At 28.9% G+C, this 15,424-nt stretch overlaps 1 protein-coding gene across 4 annotated transcripts in view; it reads left to right on the top strand.

Moving 5' to 3' along the window:
* LOC129907684 (snake venom 5'-nucleotidase) overlaps window positions 1-15,011 on the top strand; it is a 35,911-nt gene extending 20,900 nt beyond the window's left edge. The window contains exons 1-10 of one of the 4 annotated variants that reach the window (XM_055984005.1): window positions 883-1,186; window positions 5,284-5,419; window positions 12,000-12,363; window positions 12,432-12,518; window positions 12,831-13,394; window positions 13,464-13,798; window positions 13,862-14,041; window positions 14,113-14,352; window positions 14,579-14,674; window positions 14,747-15,011. In XM_055984005.1, the coding sequence (XP_055839980.1) occupies window positions 1,170-1,186; window positions 5,284-5,419; window positions 12,000-12,363; window positions 12,432-12,518; window positions 12,831-13,394; window positions 13,464-13,798; window positions 13,862-14,041; window positions 14,113-14,352; window positions 14,579-14,674; window positions 14,747-14,821 (2,094 nt within the window). In that variant the 5' untranslated portion in view covers window positions 883-1,169 and the 3' untranslated portion in view covers window positions 14,822-15,011. Of the gene's footprint in view, window positions 1-882; window positions 1,187-5,283; window positions 5,420-11,999; window positions 12,364-12,431; window positions 12,519-12,830; window positions 13,395-13,463; window positions 13,799-13,861; window positions 14,042-14,112; window positions 14,353-14,578; window positions 14,675-14,746 lie in introns of those variants that run through there. The other 3 variants (XM_055984006.1, XM_055984007.1, XM_055984008.1) reach the window with 3 other exon arrangements.
* Window positions 15,012-15,424: the final 413 nt, after the last annotated feature.

Below are 15,424 nucleotides of genomic sequence, written 5' to 3'. Positions count from 1 at the left end.
TCGTAACTCTGTCGCCCGTAACTCTGGTATTCGTAACTTCGTCGGTTTCCCAAAAATTTGTATGAAAACAATAATATGAAAAAATTGTCTTTCAATCTTTCGAAGCCAATCCAGCCGATGGTGGTCCCTAGACAATGACGTCAAAATGGGAAGTCTTTTATGTGATAATAAATCAATTCGAATCAGAATCAGAAAAGAGGCAATCAACTCAATTACATGAACACAATAACAAACTTAATCACACTGTGCTTTTTTATGCCTCTTCTGTTATCAGTGAATCGGCTGACTTGTGTTTTATTTTTGGCGCCTTTCACACACATTATTCGTGTGCTCATGAGCTTGAAAAAGAGGTCATATATAATTTCTGCCAAAAATTTTGAAAATCAAAAAATTAAAATAAGAAAAACAAATGAAACTTTTGACAAAATATTTGTGAAATTTTTAACAAAAAAATAATTTATGTAGGTACATTTTTCTCTTGTGTTTTTAAATTTAGAAAAAAAGAAAAAGTAAATAAAAATAAATATTCTATTGTACATAAACAAGAACTTTTCTCTTTCGGTTTTTTTTTTTTTTTTTTCTTAGAAAATGAGAAAAATAATGTAAAAATTCTCTTGGACCTTGTTGTTGACTCTGACATTCGAGATTGGGTGGCATTAGCATCTAATCAAAACATTACAAGTTCAACACGAAAAACATAACATAAAATTGTAAATACAAAAAAACTACTTAAGAGAAAACTATTGCACTTTTTTTTTGACGCATTGAAATATATTGTTGTTTGTTTTAATTATACCAACTATAAATAAATTCATAAACAAAAACAAAGAAAAAAACAGAGCAAAACAAGACTGAAACAGAAATAGGTATACGCAAACGCTCAGTGGTTGTCAAAGTGGTTGCATTTGATTAATATAGCAATCTCTCGCCTTACTACTTGTTAATTGTTTACAAATCTCAATGTTAATTAATTTTTTTTGTTTTCCTTATTATTTGTATAGCGAGCGTCTACCGTGGATATGGTGTGTCTGTGTTATCGCTCTCAATTAAAAGTTGTGAATAAATTAAAATTATTAAATAACTAGTGTCTTGATAAGTTTTTCTAAGTTTAATACTTTTTGGTGATAGAAGTCTGTTTACAAGTTTAAAAAATCTTGTTGAACAAAAAAATGCAAAGATTTATTTTGTGAGTTTTTAAAACTAAAATGTTAATAATTAAGCACACAATGGTGGAATTATTTTACTTTTCTTAGATAATAAAATAAAACAAACACTAAAATTGTAAGTTTAACAATTGAAAGTGAAACTTTTAAGACAAGTGTTATGAGATTGAGCGTCTGGGTGTATTTAACCTGTTTTAAGGTTAGGTATTTTGTTTTCAAGGTCAATATTGTTTTGACTGTTTAATGTTTACAATGACGAGAAAATATGTGTTCATGTTCTAATGGAATATTTAATGAATAAACATAATTTTTCGAATTATAGAAGCTAAAAATATTATTTAAACAACGACGTCAAATAGGAAAGAGTTGATAGTAAATCAATATGAGTTTGAAAAGTGGCGGTGAATTAAGTTACACAAAACCATATTTATTTATACTAAGGTTCATCATCACACTGATGTGCGATCGAAGAAGCTTTTTCTATTCTTTTTCTATAATGTTTAAGTGATTTGTATTTTAAAACGGTTGTTCGTCAAAACAACTTTAAATTTTAGGTTACAATTATTCTGTTTGTCTACTGAAGATGCATAGCAAAACCAACACATTTTTATCATTGGGAGAAACATTAATGCAATTTTCTTAATTCTGGTTTAAAAATTTTAGAAACATAGAACGATAAGAATAATTTAACTTTTATAAAAAGTTTTTTGTGTATTTCGAACAATCTTAATTTGGGTGTGCTAAGATCACTCTTTTCACACTAGCTTAATGTTTTCATTTTTATTTTTATTCACTATGTACACAATTCTGTATCCCTTTCAGCCTACGAAGAGACACTGTAGGGTCAGTTTTGGAAAAGAGGAACATGTTATGCATATGAAGGGTCCAGAGGTGCTGTTTTTCCCCTGGACCCTTCATATTTAAGAAAACCTTAAATTATTCAAAATTATCAAATCCAATTCTGATAAAAACTGTATAATGCAATTTTTTTTAAACGTTCAGTAACTATATCTCTCCCAAATAATATTCTCTGTGACTTTATCTAAAATGGAAAACATCAATTTCAATTACTTTTTAGGCATTAAATCTATGTCCAATATTATTTCACTACAAAATTTGGAATAGATTATTTTTTTCTTTCAAAAAGAATTATTAAAAGCGTCTTATTGGGTTCTATGCATTAAAGACACTAAATCTTGTTCCTGAAGATTTTCTCAATACATAGTCAATAGTCAGCCCTATCGGCAATCTCATGTGAGAAATTTTCCTGGGAATAGATTTTCTCTCCCGGGAATCTTTCTATATCGGGAATCTCCATCGGAATTTTGTCTTCGGAAAAGAAGTACAACCAACTTAAAAAAACACAAAATTTTTGACAACTCCAATATTTATGGTATTTGGTGCAAAATGTAAACAAAAAACAAATAAATTACTGTGTTGTGCAATATTTGTATTAGCTAATATGAAAGAACGTGCCGAAAGGCAAAACTTTTTAAAAGCACATGTCCGAAACAACGTAAGTTGTGATTTTATTTTCTTAACGTTTAGCCCAAGAAATGTTTTTTTTTAGATTTAAAAAATATTATAGTGTAAATAAATTGATGTTTCTTTTCTTTGTTTTTTGTTATTCCTTCTAGCTCTCCTTGAAATATTCCAGTGGCAATATCCGGATTTTTCTCTAAAAAATAAACACCAAAGTTTCCATTTCGTTAACCTAGCCAATAAATTATTACGTAGGTGTCCAAAGGCATTTATACGATTTTTTTTTTGTTGATTGCACTTGCCCTCAAGAAATAAATAATTTAATATTTTTTACAGAATATTTTGAAACTTGCATTTATCCTTCAAAAAATCTGTTCCCTATAAAAACAAAGACAGAAATACTTAGGGGCAGAAACTTCATTGCCGATAGGTATTTTTTTAAGGGAATATTTTTTCCTAGCAAGTTTTTCTATTAAAAAATTATTGCCGATACCGATTTTTCGAATAAGAGAAATTTTTCCAGGGAAACTATATAGCCGATAGGGCTGAGTAACTATACAGGGTGTCCCAAAAGTAATGGATCAAACGAAGTATGCTGATAGGGGATCTTAAGGGCTCTCAGAATTTGGTATCTTGTTCATCCCAAATCCTTACGGTTTTCGATTTAATGCAATTCTTGTGAAATTTTGAAAAATCGCTACTTTGCAACAGTATTTTGCTTCCTGCTGCCATTATTGATTTTTGTTTTTTACAATTCTTTTACTAAAACATTGACAAATAATTAGGAACAATTAATAAATCAAAATATTTTTTATTCCATACACCATTTCGCTGCAAATTAACTAACAGTTTCAAGTTTTATAAAAAATCAATTTTTAACTTTTATTTGAGAGCAACACCGCAAACAAAATTTCTACGGTGTGAGAATGGTTTATTATTTCAAAAAGTTGCCCAGTTATTGTAGTTTTCAAAAATGTATAAAAGTTTCCAAAGGTGCTGTTAGATCGCAAAATATTACAATTTGAATTCAACAAAACAGGGTTTTTCAAAGCAAAAATACAAACAAAAATAGAGGCTTTTGTTCAAAGAAAAATAAACAAATAACAGCTCGAGAAAATGTGTTTATTTTTGCTTGTTTTTTGTTCTGAAAAATCCTGTTTTGTTGAATTCAAATTGTAATATTATGCGATCTAAGTTCAACTTTGCAAACTTTTATACATTTTTGAAAACTACAATAACAGGGCAATTTTTTAAAATAATAAACCATTCTCACACCGTAGAAATTTTGTTTGCGGTGTTGCTCTCAAATAAAAGTTAAAAATTGATTTTTTATAAAACTTGAAACTGTTAGTTAATTTGCAGCGAAATGGTGTATGGAATAAAAAATATTTTGATTTATTAATTGTTCCTAATTATTTGTCAATGTTTTAGTAAAAGAATTGTAAAAAACAAAAATCAATAATGGCAGCAGGAAGCAAAATACTGTTGCAAAGTAGCGATTTTTCAAAATTTCACAAGAATTGCATTAAATCGAAAACCGTAAGGATTTGGGATGAACAAGTTACCAAATTCTGAGAGCCCTTAAGGTCCCCTATCAGCATACTTCGTTTGATCTATTACTTTTGGGACACCCTGTATAATAATAACCAATTTTGGTATTCATAGAAGTGAGTTAAATATCTACTTAAAATTAAGTATTTACTTAAAGTTAAAGCATATACTTTTTTCGGGTGCATTTTTTCAGTAAAACTTTTAACTTTATAAAAAATAGCACATAGCTACTTTTTTCTGTAGCAGACTGCAAATTTTTCACGTTGCTCACTCCATTTTTGTTAAGTCGCCATTTAAAAGAGGAAGTTAAAAAAAAAAACTTTTATTAAAAATAAAAATATTTTTCACATGAATTCTATTAGGGGAATTTTTTGAAAAAAGAGTCTTTGTACACTAAAGCTGTCCTTAACACAATATTAATGAAGACATCTACTCAATTGTCTCCAAATAAATTAAACAAAGGGTACCCACTTCCATGGAATTGTTTTGGCAGATTTTTGTATGTTTTTTGATCTTATTTATTTAAAGATTCATTAAAGTTAAGTATTTTAATACATACATTAACACTAAATATATTAATTTGTTTCATTGTTTTTAGTAATAAAAGTATTCTTCTATTACCGTTTTCTTTTAATTTTAGGTTCAACTTTCCAACTTATCAATAAAAATAATTAATTGCAACACCCTATCTCAACAGTTGGAAGGGGTACAATGTGGTGTATGCGTAACCTTTTTTTTTCATTTTTTCTAATTTTACATAATTGTGCCTAGGTTTGTTTGGTTATGTTGTATTTTGATTCTAAAATGTTTTTCAATGCGACAGATAAACTTTAAGCAGAAGTACTAAACGAAAGCGTTTTGTTTTATAAAATTAAACTGTATTAGGTATAGATCAAAAAGTGTCTCAATTATTTATATAACTTGTCTTAACTGTCCAAAAACTAAACAACAACAAAAAACACACACTTTTTTTTTTTATTATTTTGATTTTATTTCATTTGCAGTTTAGTTATAGAAGTGTAGATTCATTTATTGTAGAATTAAGAAACAAAAAAAATTCTCATTATTATATTATTATTTAATGCAGTATTATGGCTGAAATAACATCACAATCGGGACTTCGATCTAAATTGGGAGATTTGGTTGAAAATAGCTCATCAGCTCTCACAGAAGCAACTGAAGTTACAAAAGGTCTTAGAAATGTTGTTGGATGGTTAAAACAGGTCACTGGCATTTCTAGCAAAACAAAAATATATATGTATTATCTGTGTGTGTGTGTATATATGTTGTATTTGATGTTACCCATATATATGTAATATGCATTTTTTTTATGAAAAGTTATCATAAAACAAAATCATTTATTGTTAGATGTGCTGTGTTTATTTATGTATCTTTCTATAAAAATCCACTTTCTTGTTATGTCAATCAATTTCCAAATATGTTGTGTTGTCCTATCAACTTTTTATAACTTGTCACGATACAAAAAAAAAACAATTTACGCACTTGTACATATATGTAGGTACTTGTGCGTAATTTAAAAAAAAAACAATATTCATAGTTTGTAGAATGTAGATGCGTGGACTTAAAAAGCACGTTTTGTCTAATGTGAAGCACTTATCATTCACTTTTATTACACCTGTCTTGCATAAATAATCTTAATCTCCATAATTTTTTGTCATACATTCTTATTTGATTCATAAATAAATAATGTTTAACAAATCGATACAAATGATAACTGTATTTGCATATTTAAATGCGATTTAGAAAAGTTGAATAGTAAAAACAAATGTTGCATTTATTTCGTCGTTATCAAAAGAAATGTATTTTTTATGGAAAAACTGACATTTTTTTTGAACGTGATAATAATTGAATCGTTTATTTTCAAAACATGATAAGTCCACTTTTTTTCAAAATTCGTTTTTTTAACTGAATATGTTCTTGGGGTGTATAACCACACCTGCCTTCAAAATATGAACCATCTACTCAGTCTATATTCGATTTTACAACTAAGCGAAAAATTTTTTTATTGTCAAAACATGATAAAATTCCCGGACTTATCATCATTTGAAAATAAACAGCAACTTTTTTACGAGTAATTGACTACACATAAAGAAGCTGACTATTGACTCAAAATCTTAGGTTGAAAGCGTCTTTCAAGTAAAATAACTACTCGAAACATTATATTCTATTCCCAAATGCAATTGTTTGATAGTCTGCGGCTTTAAAAAAATTTTCATATTAATTTTAAAACTAAATTCACATTCGTTTATTTTCAAAGTATGATAAGTCCAAAATCGTTTTTATTTTTTATCTTTTGAACTATCGCGATCCAAAAAGTAAATACCAAACGATATTCTGTAGCTAGGTAAAAGTTCTACAAAATATATTTTTTATACATTTAGCCACACTTAACAAAAGAAAATAGAACGTTTTTTTCTTCTCCTGAAAAATTTGAAATCATGGACTTATCATGTTTTGAAAATAAATGATTCAATTAATATAACTGTAGGTTTAAAGTACGGGTGTTTTCATAAAAGTCGGAAATCTGCGTTAGTACAATCGTCTTTCTGCTTTGTTGCATTATTGAACACACCAACTCTGCAGAACGTTCGCAGGCCTGCTAAGTATATTTATCATCACTGAACTTTCATAAACGTTAGTCAAAAAAATATTTTCTTTTTCAGTTCCAGAAAATATTGTTTTTAATAACACAGAAAATTTGTGAACCATGTTTCATTAGGGTGGAGCAATAAAAATACTGTTTTTTACTTTTAATAGTGGAATAAAAAAAAAATCGCGTAGTTCACATTTGAAAAAAAATTATAGATGAAAAAAAATATTTAAAATTAGAGTGTTCAAAAAAGTTTTTTTTCTGTTTTTGAAGAAAATGAGTTTTAGTGTACAGATTTTTAACAAAGTGCGTTTTTTGGTATATGTATAATATTAAATTTATATTAAATGAATTACATCGATTTTGGTTGAATTCCAAGAGCAAATGTAAATTATTCAATTTTCGGAGCACCCTAATGCCAAAATACTAAATTTTTTACTTTATCATAAACCTACTTTTACAAACTTTCTCTGTAGTGAAAATCTATTTTTTTTTTCAATTAACTAAAAAAAAGATTTAAACAACCCTAATGCCAAATTTTTTTTGGTAACTTGGTTAAAAGAATATTCGCGTTAATTCATTTTTAATTTCACAAGCAACTCTGTAGGGGATAACAAAAACACGATTTAAAATCCAAATTTTCGAAAAAATAAAAAAGAATAATTTTTTGCACCACTCTTGGAGGCTTTGTACAACTATAATTTAAGAGCAGCTTACAAGTTAATACATGTATGTACATTAAGGTGGACCTTGGATTATTATTTTTTTTTTTATTACAAAATTCCACGGTGGATAGACATCAATTAGTTCTAAATAGCGAAAACAATTCTGTGATTTTTACGGATTTTTACTTCAACTGCTTAGTCTCCCTCACTGCAAGTCTAATGAAATTAGCCATAAAAAAGTACAAATCAAAGGATCTATTTATATGTAAAGGAGAATGGGCATTTTGGACGTTGAGCGGCCATTAATGAAATTGGTATCAAATTAAAGGGCTATATCTAAGGACAAACTTTTACATTGGATGTTTCACTGTATTGCATTTAGAATGCAAGATATTGCAATATTAGTATTGTTAATGCATCGTTTAATGTGTGAATGAAAAATTGGATTATATTTTTATTTTAAATATACAATATGAAGCTCTGTCATTTTCCCTGACCCTGAAGACATTGATCTTGAAAATCCGACCAATAAAACTCATAATACAAGATTTTTAAGCCAACCACTTTTGTTTTTGTTCGAGAGTTTTTCGAACGATTCAAACTAACAAAAAATTGAACAACAAAACTCTCAAAATAGGCTTAAAATTGTTGTTTAAAAAAGCTAATAGTTTGGGTTCTAGTGGTTGGATATTCAAGATTAAGGTCTTCGGAGTCAGGGAAAATAACAGAGTATCATAATATGCACTTTAAATACATTTTAAAGAAGATACAACATTGAGACAATCTGCATAAAGTGTTAAATGCAAAAATGCATTTTACCCGTTTCTGGAGTACGTCATAAGGATAAAACTTCTGCAAAACATATGTAAGACTTAATAACATCATTAGAATAACAAATTCATTAATGGCCGCGTAACGTCCACGTTCCATACAAATTTGCCCATTCTCCTTTCAAGTGAAATCCGGTAGAGGAAGGATGGCAAATAATAATTAAAAAAAAAAAATTGGAAAATTGTTTCTCAACATTTCCAACCGGATGGGGGCTATCTAACTGCAAGTCCCGGATAAAGACCACCCAAATGCACATCCTAAAAATCCAATTCAATTTATTAAACCAAAATTTGACCAAATTTCTTTGGCGCCGGGTACAAAGGTGTTAAGTCAGAAAATTTAGTTTTGAGGAAAATGAAATTGAAGTTTCAATTTTTGTTTGTAAATCTAAATATTATTATTTTTTAAAAGTAATGATGCAGAAACATCATTTATTAGATCTATTTTAATATCCATATGCTGTTGACCAGAAAATGACCGGTTTAAAAAAAAAGTGTTAAGTCACTTTAGAGCCATTTAGTCTTCAAAAATAAACTTGGTCCAAAGGTGTTAAGTCAAGAAAAATCTTTGTTTACATTGATAACAAGGTTTAATTTATAAAAGAAAGTTGGAAATATTAATGTGATTAATTACCAAAGGATAAAATTCTTTTTGAAATAATATAATACAGTAGAAAAATAGCTTTTCGTTTTTTTTTCTTCCTCTTGACTTAAGGGGTAATAACACCTTGTAAACCACGAAATCGAGCGTCGTTTTCATCAGCGTATAAAACAAAGAAGAAATATTATTTTCTTTTTGTGTTTGTTTAGTTTAATTAAGTATATTTATAGGTAATAGAGTAGGCTAATGTTAATTTTTTTAATGATGTGAAATTTTTTAAATGGCGGTGTAGTTCAGGATGATAGTAAAATCCTGTGCTCCCATCGGGCGACCAACTTACTCCTACAGTTTTTAACCGATTGGGCTGAAATTTTGTGTGGAGCTTAAAAATACTATTTTCTAGTGAAGTACGTAGGATTTTTTTGAAATATTAAAATTTAGCGATTTTATGGTCTTTTTTTCAACGAATTTTGTTTTTGGAATGAAATAATTTTTTCAAACTAATGCCATTTCTTTAAAAATTAATATTTCAAAAAAATCCTACGTCCTTCACTAGAAAATAGTATTTTTAAGCTCCACACAAAATTTCAGCCCAATCGGTTAAAAACTGTAGGAGTTAGCTGGTCGCCCGATGGGAGCACAGGATTTTACTATCATCCTGAAATACACCGCCATTTAAAAAATTTCACATCATTAAAAAATTTAACATTAGCCTATTCTGTTATCTATTAATATACTTAATTAAACTAAACAAACACAAAAAGAAAATAATATTTCTTCTTTGTTTTATACGCTGATGAATATGACGCTCGATTTCATGGTTTACAAGGTGTTATTACCCCTTAACGCTTTAGGATCAATATTTTTATTTAAAAATTAAAAATGAATGCATAAACAAAGGAGTTGAGTCAACTTACGCCCTTAGTACCATACAATTTAAAAAATTTTTGACTTAAACCCTTTGTACCGAATCATTTCTAACAGAAGGAGATACGCTAGAGCTATGGCGATAGGACCAAACGAAAGAGAAAAAAAAAACTGACTGAAGTCCAATAAAAATCCGAAAATCGATTTTTTTGACTTAACCCCTTTGTACCCGGCATCAAAGATTTTTAAGATTAAAATACAAATTTTGAATTGAATTCCTTGTAATTCCTCTCAATTTTAACCATGAGATATAATATCTGTGAAGTTAAAACTTAAAACACATCACGTAGAGGATAATTTTCTAAGGTATTGTAATTCAAATACTTTGAGGCATTACTTTGATAACTTGCCTCGGGCATATCATATAACCTTCGCGCGCCAACAACGTGAATATGAAGATGTCCATATCTCTTGCAAAATATTACTTATTTATGTTTATACATACACACACTTTCTTATTGCCAAAGGAGGTACACTTATCATATACTGAGAATGAATTATGTTACTTTTATTTTTTCAAGCAAAAATACCTCCATTGTTGTTTTTATTTTCTTATATGATATTAATTTAATGGTGATGACGACTCAATGAATTGCTTCTAACATTATAAATCTCTTAACACTGCAAAGATTCATACCTAATATGACGCAATTTGATAAATATTAGTTTGTTTGAAAAGTTTTTAAACTTCTTTACTTTTACTTTTTAAATCCCCTATACAATTTTCTTCTTATAACTTAAATTTACTTATTTCTTATCATCTTAAAGGTTCAGTTATTCTAAGAATTTACATGATTATAGTTTCTCACAATTTACTATAAAGATACTTTGCTCAGTTTTCACTTCTTTATCACAGGATAGTTTATTTTAAGTGTTAAAGGAAAGGTGTAATGAGATAAAATGAATTTCTTTTCTCTTTATTTATTTTTACTTTGATTAAATAAATAAAAGTTTCATTTTAAAATGATGAACTTTAAATGTCTAGAATTTAACTTAATTTAACTTTTTTACTTTTATATAGCCATCCATCAGTGTATGCAAATTAAAAGTAAATTTATTCAAAGTTGTTTACTCATGTCTAGAAAGCAGTTCAGATAAAAATGAAATGTTATTATTATTATACACCTTTAGGTATAGCTTATAGTTATAGTCTTTTGTTTGTCTAAGTTGATTGATTAAAAATATCAAACGTTTTAAAGTACAAGGAAAATGATGGATCACATTCATTTTTCCTTAAGCCATTGACTGTTATGCATTATTAATGCATGGTTCTAATTTTTTTTAATGTGGATCTTTCCAAATTTTGCCTTAATTTTATGCTTTATCTCACAATCATTACCTCCAAATTTAATCAATGAAACATTTTCCTTTCTCGGATGTAATGTATTAAATTAAATTGGTCTATACTTTTTATATAATTTAAAAACGGTGAAGGTCCTAGGATACTTCCTTGTGGAACACCTTCCAACTAAAATGTCCATGGCCCCGAATATTATTTATTCTACACCTCTATCCTTGCAACTAACAATTTGACTTCTATAAAACCTTACGGAAGCAACAGTAGCATCTGTAAGGCTTTATAGAAGCTAGATTATTATTCGGCACATAAATTTTCGTTTTACTTGTGCAAGGCTTGATTTCCAATGGATGCCATTGTAGATTTAAAATTTCAAAGAAGCCATCGTCAGTCGGAGAGTACCATCATCTTTAATGTTAACATACGATTGTTGGTCTTATAAGTAAGCTATGTAGCATTGGGAAACTTCGTTAAATACCATACATAATTCTCTTAACCTTTGGTCATATTCATTGATGGGGTCTACTCGTAGAAAATTGTGAGGGAAAATTTTGTTCATATAATGTATAGTCAATTGGGAGGCAAAATATCGGAGTTTTATTGTTTTGTGTAAAGTACTTTTTACCTTAAAAGTGTATTACTGAACAAAATCCTACTGAAAATCATTCATCAAGTCATGCTTCTCATTTTCTTTCATATAAAAAATCCCTTTCATCGAAACTTTTCAAGCTCGAACAACAAGCTTTTTGCTATAAAATTTCAATATTTTATGCTTTTTTGGCTGATTTTATTAAACAAAAAATACATTTATTATTATTCTTTAATTTAAATTAAAAAAAAAATAAAAAAAGAATTATTATCTTCGAATTTAGGCTTCAATTGAAGTAAGAGAAGCAGGCAAAAGAGCTGTTTCCAATCTACACACCCATCCAAATTTTATATCTAACGAGCTCGATTCGAGCCTTGTCGAAGAACAACCCCATCATCATAATCATCGTTTAGCGTCGAACAAAAAGTGTGAATCGATTATAAGTCAATTGGAAAAATCTAAAATCACCAATATGAGAGATTTGAAACCATTGACAATATTGCATTATAATGATGTTTACAATGTGGATTCTAATTCAGATGTGGAACCTGTTGGTGGTGCAGCCAGATTTTGTACAGCAATAAGATCTTTTAAGGAATTGGATCCTTTGATTTTATTTTCGGGAGATATATTTTCACCGAGCATGTGTAAGTACTATTTAGGTTAAATTATTATTAGTACTAAAAATGTACTAAATAATTTTTATATTTTTTAGTGAGTACGTTTACACAAGGTGAACAAATGGTACCGGTTCTAAATGCTGTGGATACACACTGTGCAGTATTCGGAAACCATGATTTTGGTAAGTATTTTGTGGAACGTGGGAAGTAAAACTGACAGTTTCGCTCAAATGATTTTCATTTTCACTCGATCTGAACATTAGGCTTACTTACATTCCACAGCCTCTTTTACAAATAATTTTTATATTTCACGAGATAAAATGAAGATCAAGTCAAAAATAAAGATGTGCAATGTAATGCCTAAACTTTCACGCAAACGATTGTGTTTTTAATACACAAGTTAAGTTTCCACTCAAACTTACTACTTTTTTCTTTTTGTGGAACGTATTGTAAACATTTTTTAACATATCGTTAATTTGTATTTTCTTCTACAGACCATGGCCTCGATATTCTCACTGAACTAATAAAAAAGACCAATTTCCCATGGCTCATGTCAAACGTAGTGGATAATGAAACTGGCCGACCCCTAGGAGGTGGCAAAATCAGTCATTTTATATTCCACAACCAAACCTCCATCGGACTTATTGGACTTGTGGAAAAAGAATGGTTGGAAACTCTACCCACAATCGATCCAAAAGAGGTAACATTTATTGACTACGTCGAAGCTGGTAATAAACTAGCTGAAGAGTTACGTAACGAAGGCTGTGAAATTGTTATTGCACTAACGCACATGCGAACACCAAATGATATAAATTTGGCCAAACATTGTCCTGGAATTGATCTAATTTTGGGTGGCCATGATCATGTTTACGAAATTCTCGAAATAAATGGAATAAAAATTGTTAAATCTGGAACAGATTTTCGACAGTTTTCAAAAATTACACTGGACAAGACAAAAGGTGAAAATGGAAAAATTCAAGTTGATGTGGAACCTGTGGATGTGACATCGGCATTTGAGGAGGAACCCGTATTGAAAGCAGAATTGGCGAAATATTCTGGTATTTTTTTTCACTATAGCAATTTAAGTTCAAAATTGTATCTTCTAAAATCTAAAATTTTGATTTTAGATGTTATTGAATCAAAAATGACCGAAGTATTAGGAAACTTTTCTGTGGAACTTGATGGTCGTTTTTCATCAATCCGGACATCAGAAACAAATCTTGGTGACTGGGTGTGTGATGTTGTTCTAGCAGCAACTGGGGCTGATGTAGTTGTTATAAATTCTGGAACATTCCGATCCGATCAAATCCATCCACCTGGTCCATTTACAATGAAGGATCTTGTAAATATTGTTCCTATGAGAGATCCATTGATTGTGGTTGAAATTACAGGGAAATGTCTGTTGGAAGCTTTAGAAAATGCAGTCTACATGTATCCAAAGCTTGAAGGACGTTTTCCACAGGTATTATTTTCAAACACAATATATCTGCCTAAAAATATGCTTTAATTTTTGTAATCTTCATAGGTATCGGGTGTGACATTTGCATTTGATCCATCAAAACCACCGGGCAAACGAATAGATCCACAACTTGTTCAAATTGCCGATGAGTTCCTTAAAATGGACCAAATATACAAAATATGTATTAAGAGCTATATGTATGGTGGATGTGATGGATTTACTATGTTTAAAGATGCTAAAGTTTTGGTAAGTTTGTGACATACATAAGTTTTTGGTTTGTCTGTTCAAATAAAATATTTATTTTGTTTTAATTTAAGATGGATGATGATTCATGTCCAGAACTTGGATTAGTCCTACAAAATCATTTCAAAGCTATTAATATGCGAACGGGAAAGACCAAAAACTCAAAACATCGCCAATCGTTAGTGACTTTATCACGAAGACATAGCATGGTGCAAATGTTGGATAGTTTAGATTTAGATGGACCATCACCAATTAGAAAATTATCAATTGGACATAGTTCGAAATCGATTGATCATAGCACGACTTCTTCAAAGGTAAGCATTTTTCGTCAACTCCCAAATAACAATTTTGCTTCTATAAAGCTTTACAGAAGCTATAGAAGCACCTGTAAAACTTTACAGATGCAAAATTGTTTGTTGGGCTGATAAAGGCCCAAATATAATAGGCGTGATGTTACTACAAGCTCTCCATTTAATTGTAGTAAAATGATGAAAGCAATCAAAACTTTTATAAACCTTTGATTTTTCAATTTTATTACAGATGTTAAGACGAGCATCGTTAGATGATTTAGAACAAATGAGTTGCCAGCTTGCACCCAAAATTCAACACAGAATTATACAAATTCAAAATGAAGACGTAATTTTCCTTAAAAAAAAAACTTCAATAATTCGAATCATAATTTCAAACCAATTTTTATATCTTTTTCAGCATTATAATCAACTTCTACTTAAAAAGGAAACCACTATTAAGAACTCTGTAATCACTGAAGTCGATGATGAATAGTAAATTTTTTTTTATTAAAAGGAAAAATAAAACGAACTGCAAAGCAAAGCTTTGGAAAACTATCGACTACTATCAAAAACGGATGCTACCGACGAATTTAGTTGACTAAATCATTAATCATTCAAATTAATTTTTAACTAAAACTAACATTATTTTAGTAAAAATTTAACTCAAAAAAAAAAAACAAAAAAAGCTTTAAAACACATTATAAACTTAAGTGATCTTTTTCTTCCATTTCAATATTTTTTTTTTTTAATATTTATTACGTTCACAGTTCCTTGGTATTAAAAAAAAAACACTCATTTTGTATTGTTTTTCTGCACAATTTTTTCTCTTCATTTTGTGATTAGGATAAAAGAAAATCCATTTAAAATAATTAAAGCAATATAATATAAAAAAGAAAAACTTGAAGAAAATAGCTTTATTTCTATGAAAAAAAAAACAATTAATAAATTAATTATGTGCGATTTAACTAACAAAAAAAAAAACGGGACGTAAAAGACTAAAAATCTAAAAAAGGAAAGAATAATTATGCACTTTTGTGTTTAGAAAATGCTAAATTTATTTTATTATTTTTACCTTAAAATTAAATTAAAAAAAAAA

Source organism: Episyrphus balteatus, chromosome 1 (assembly GCF_945859705.1).
Source record: "Episyrphus balteatus chromosome 1, idEpiBalt1.1, whole genome shotgun sequence".
NCBI lineage: Eukaryota > Metazoa > Arthropoda > Insecta > Diptera > Syrphidae > Episyrphus > Episyrphus balteatus.
The sequence above is the reverse complement of the archived record's forward strand: the minus strand, read 5'-3'. Positions and strand labels throughout refer to the sequence as shown.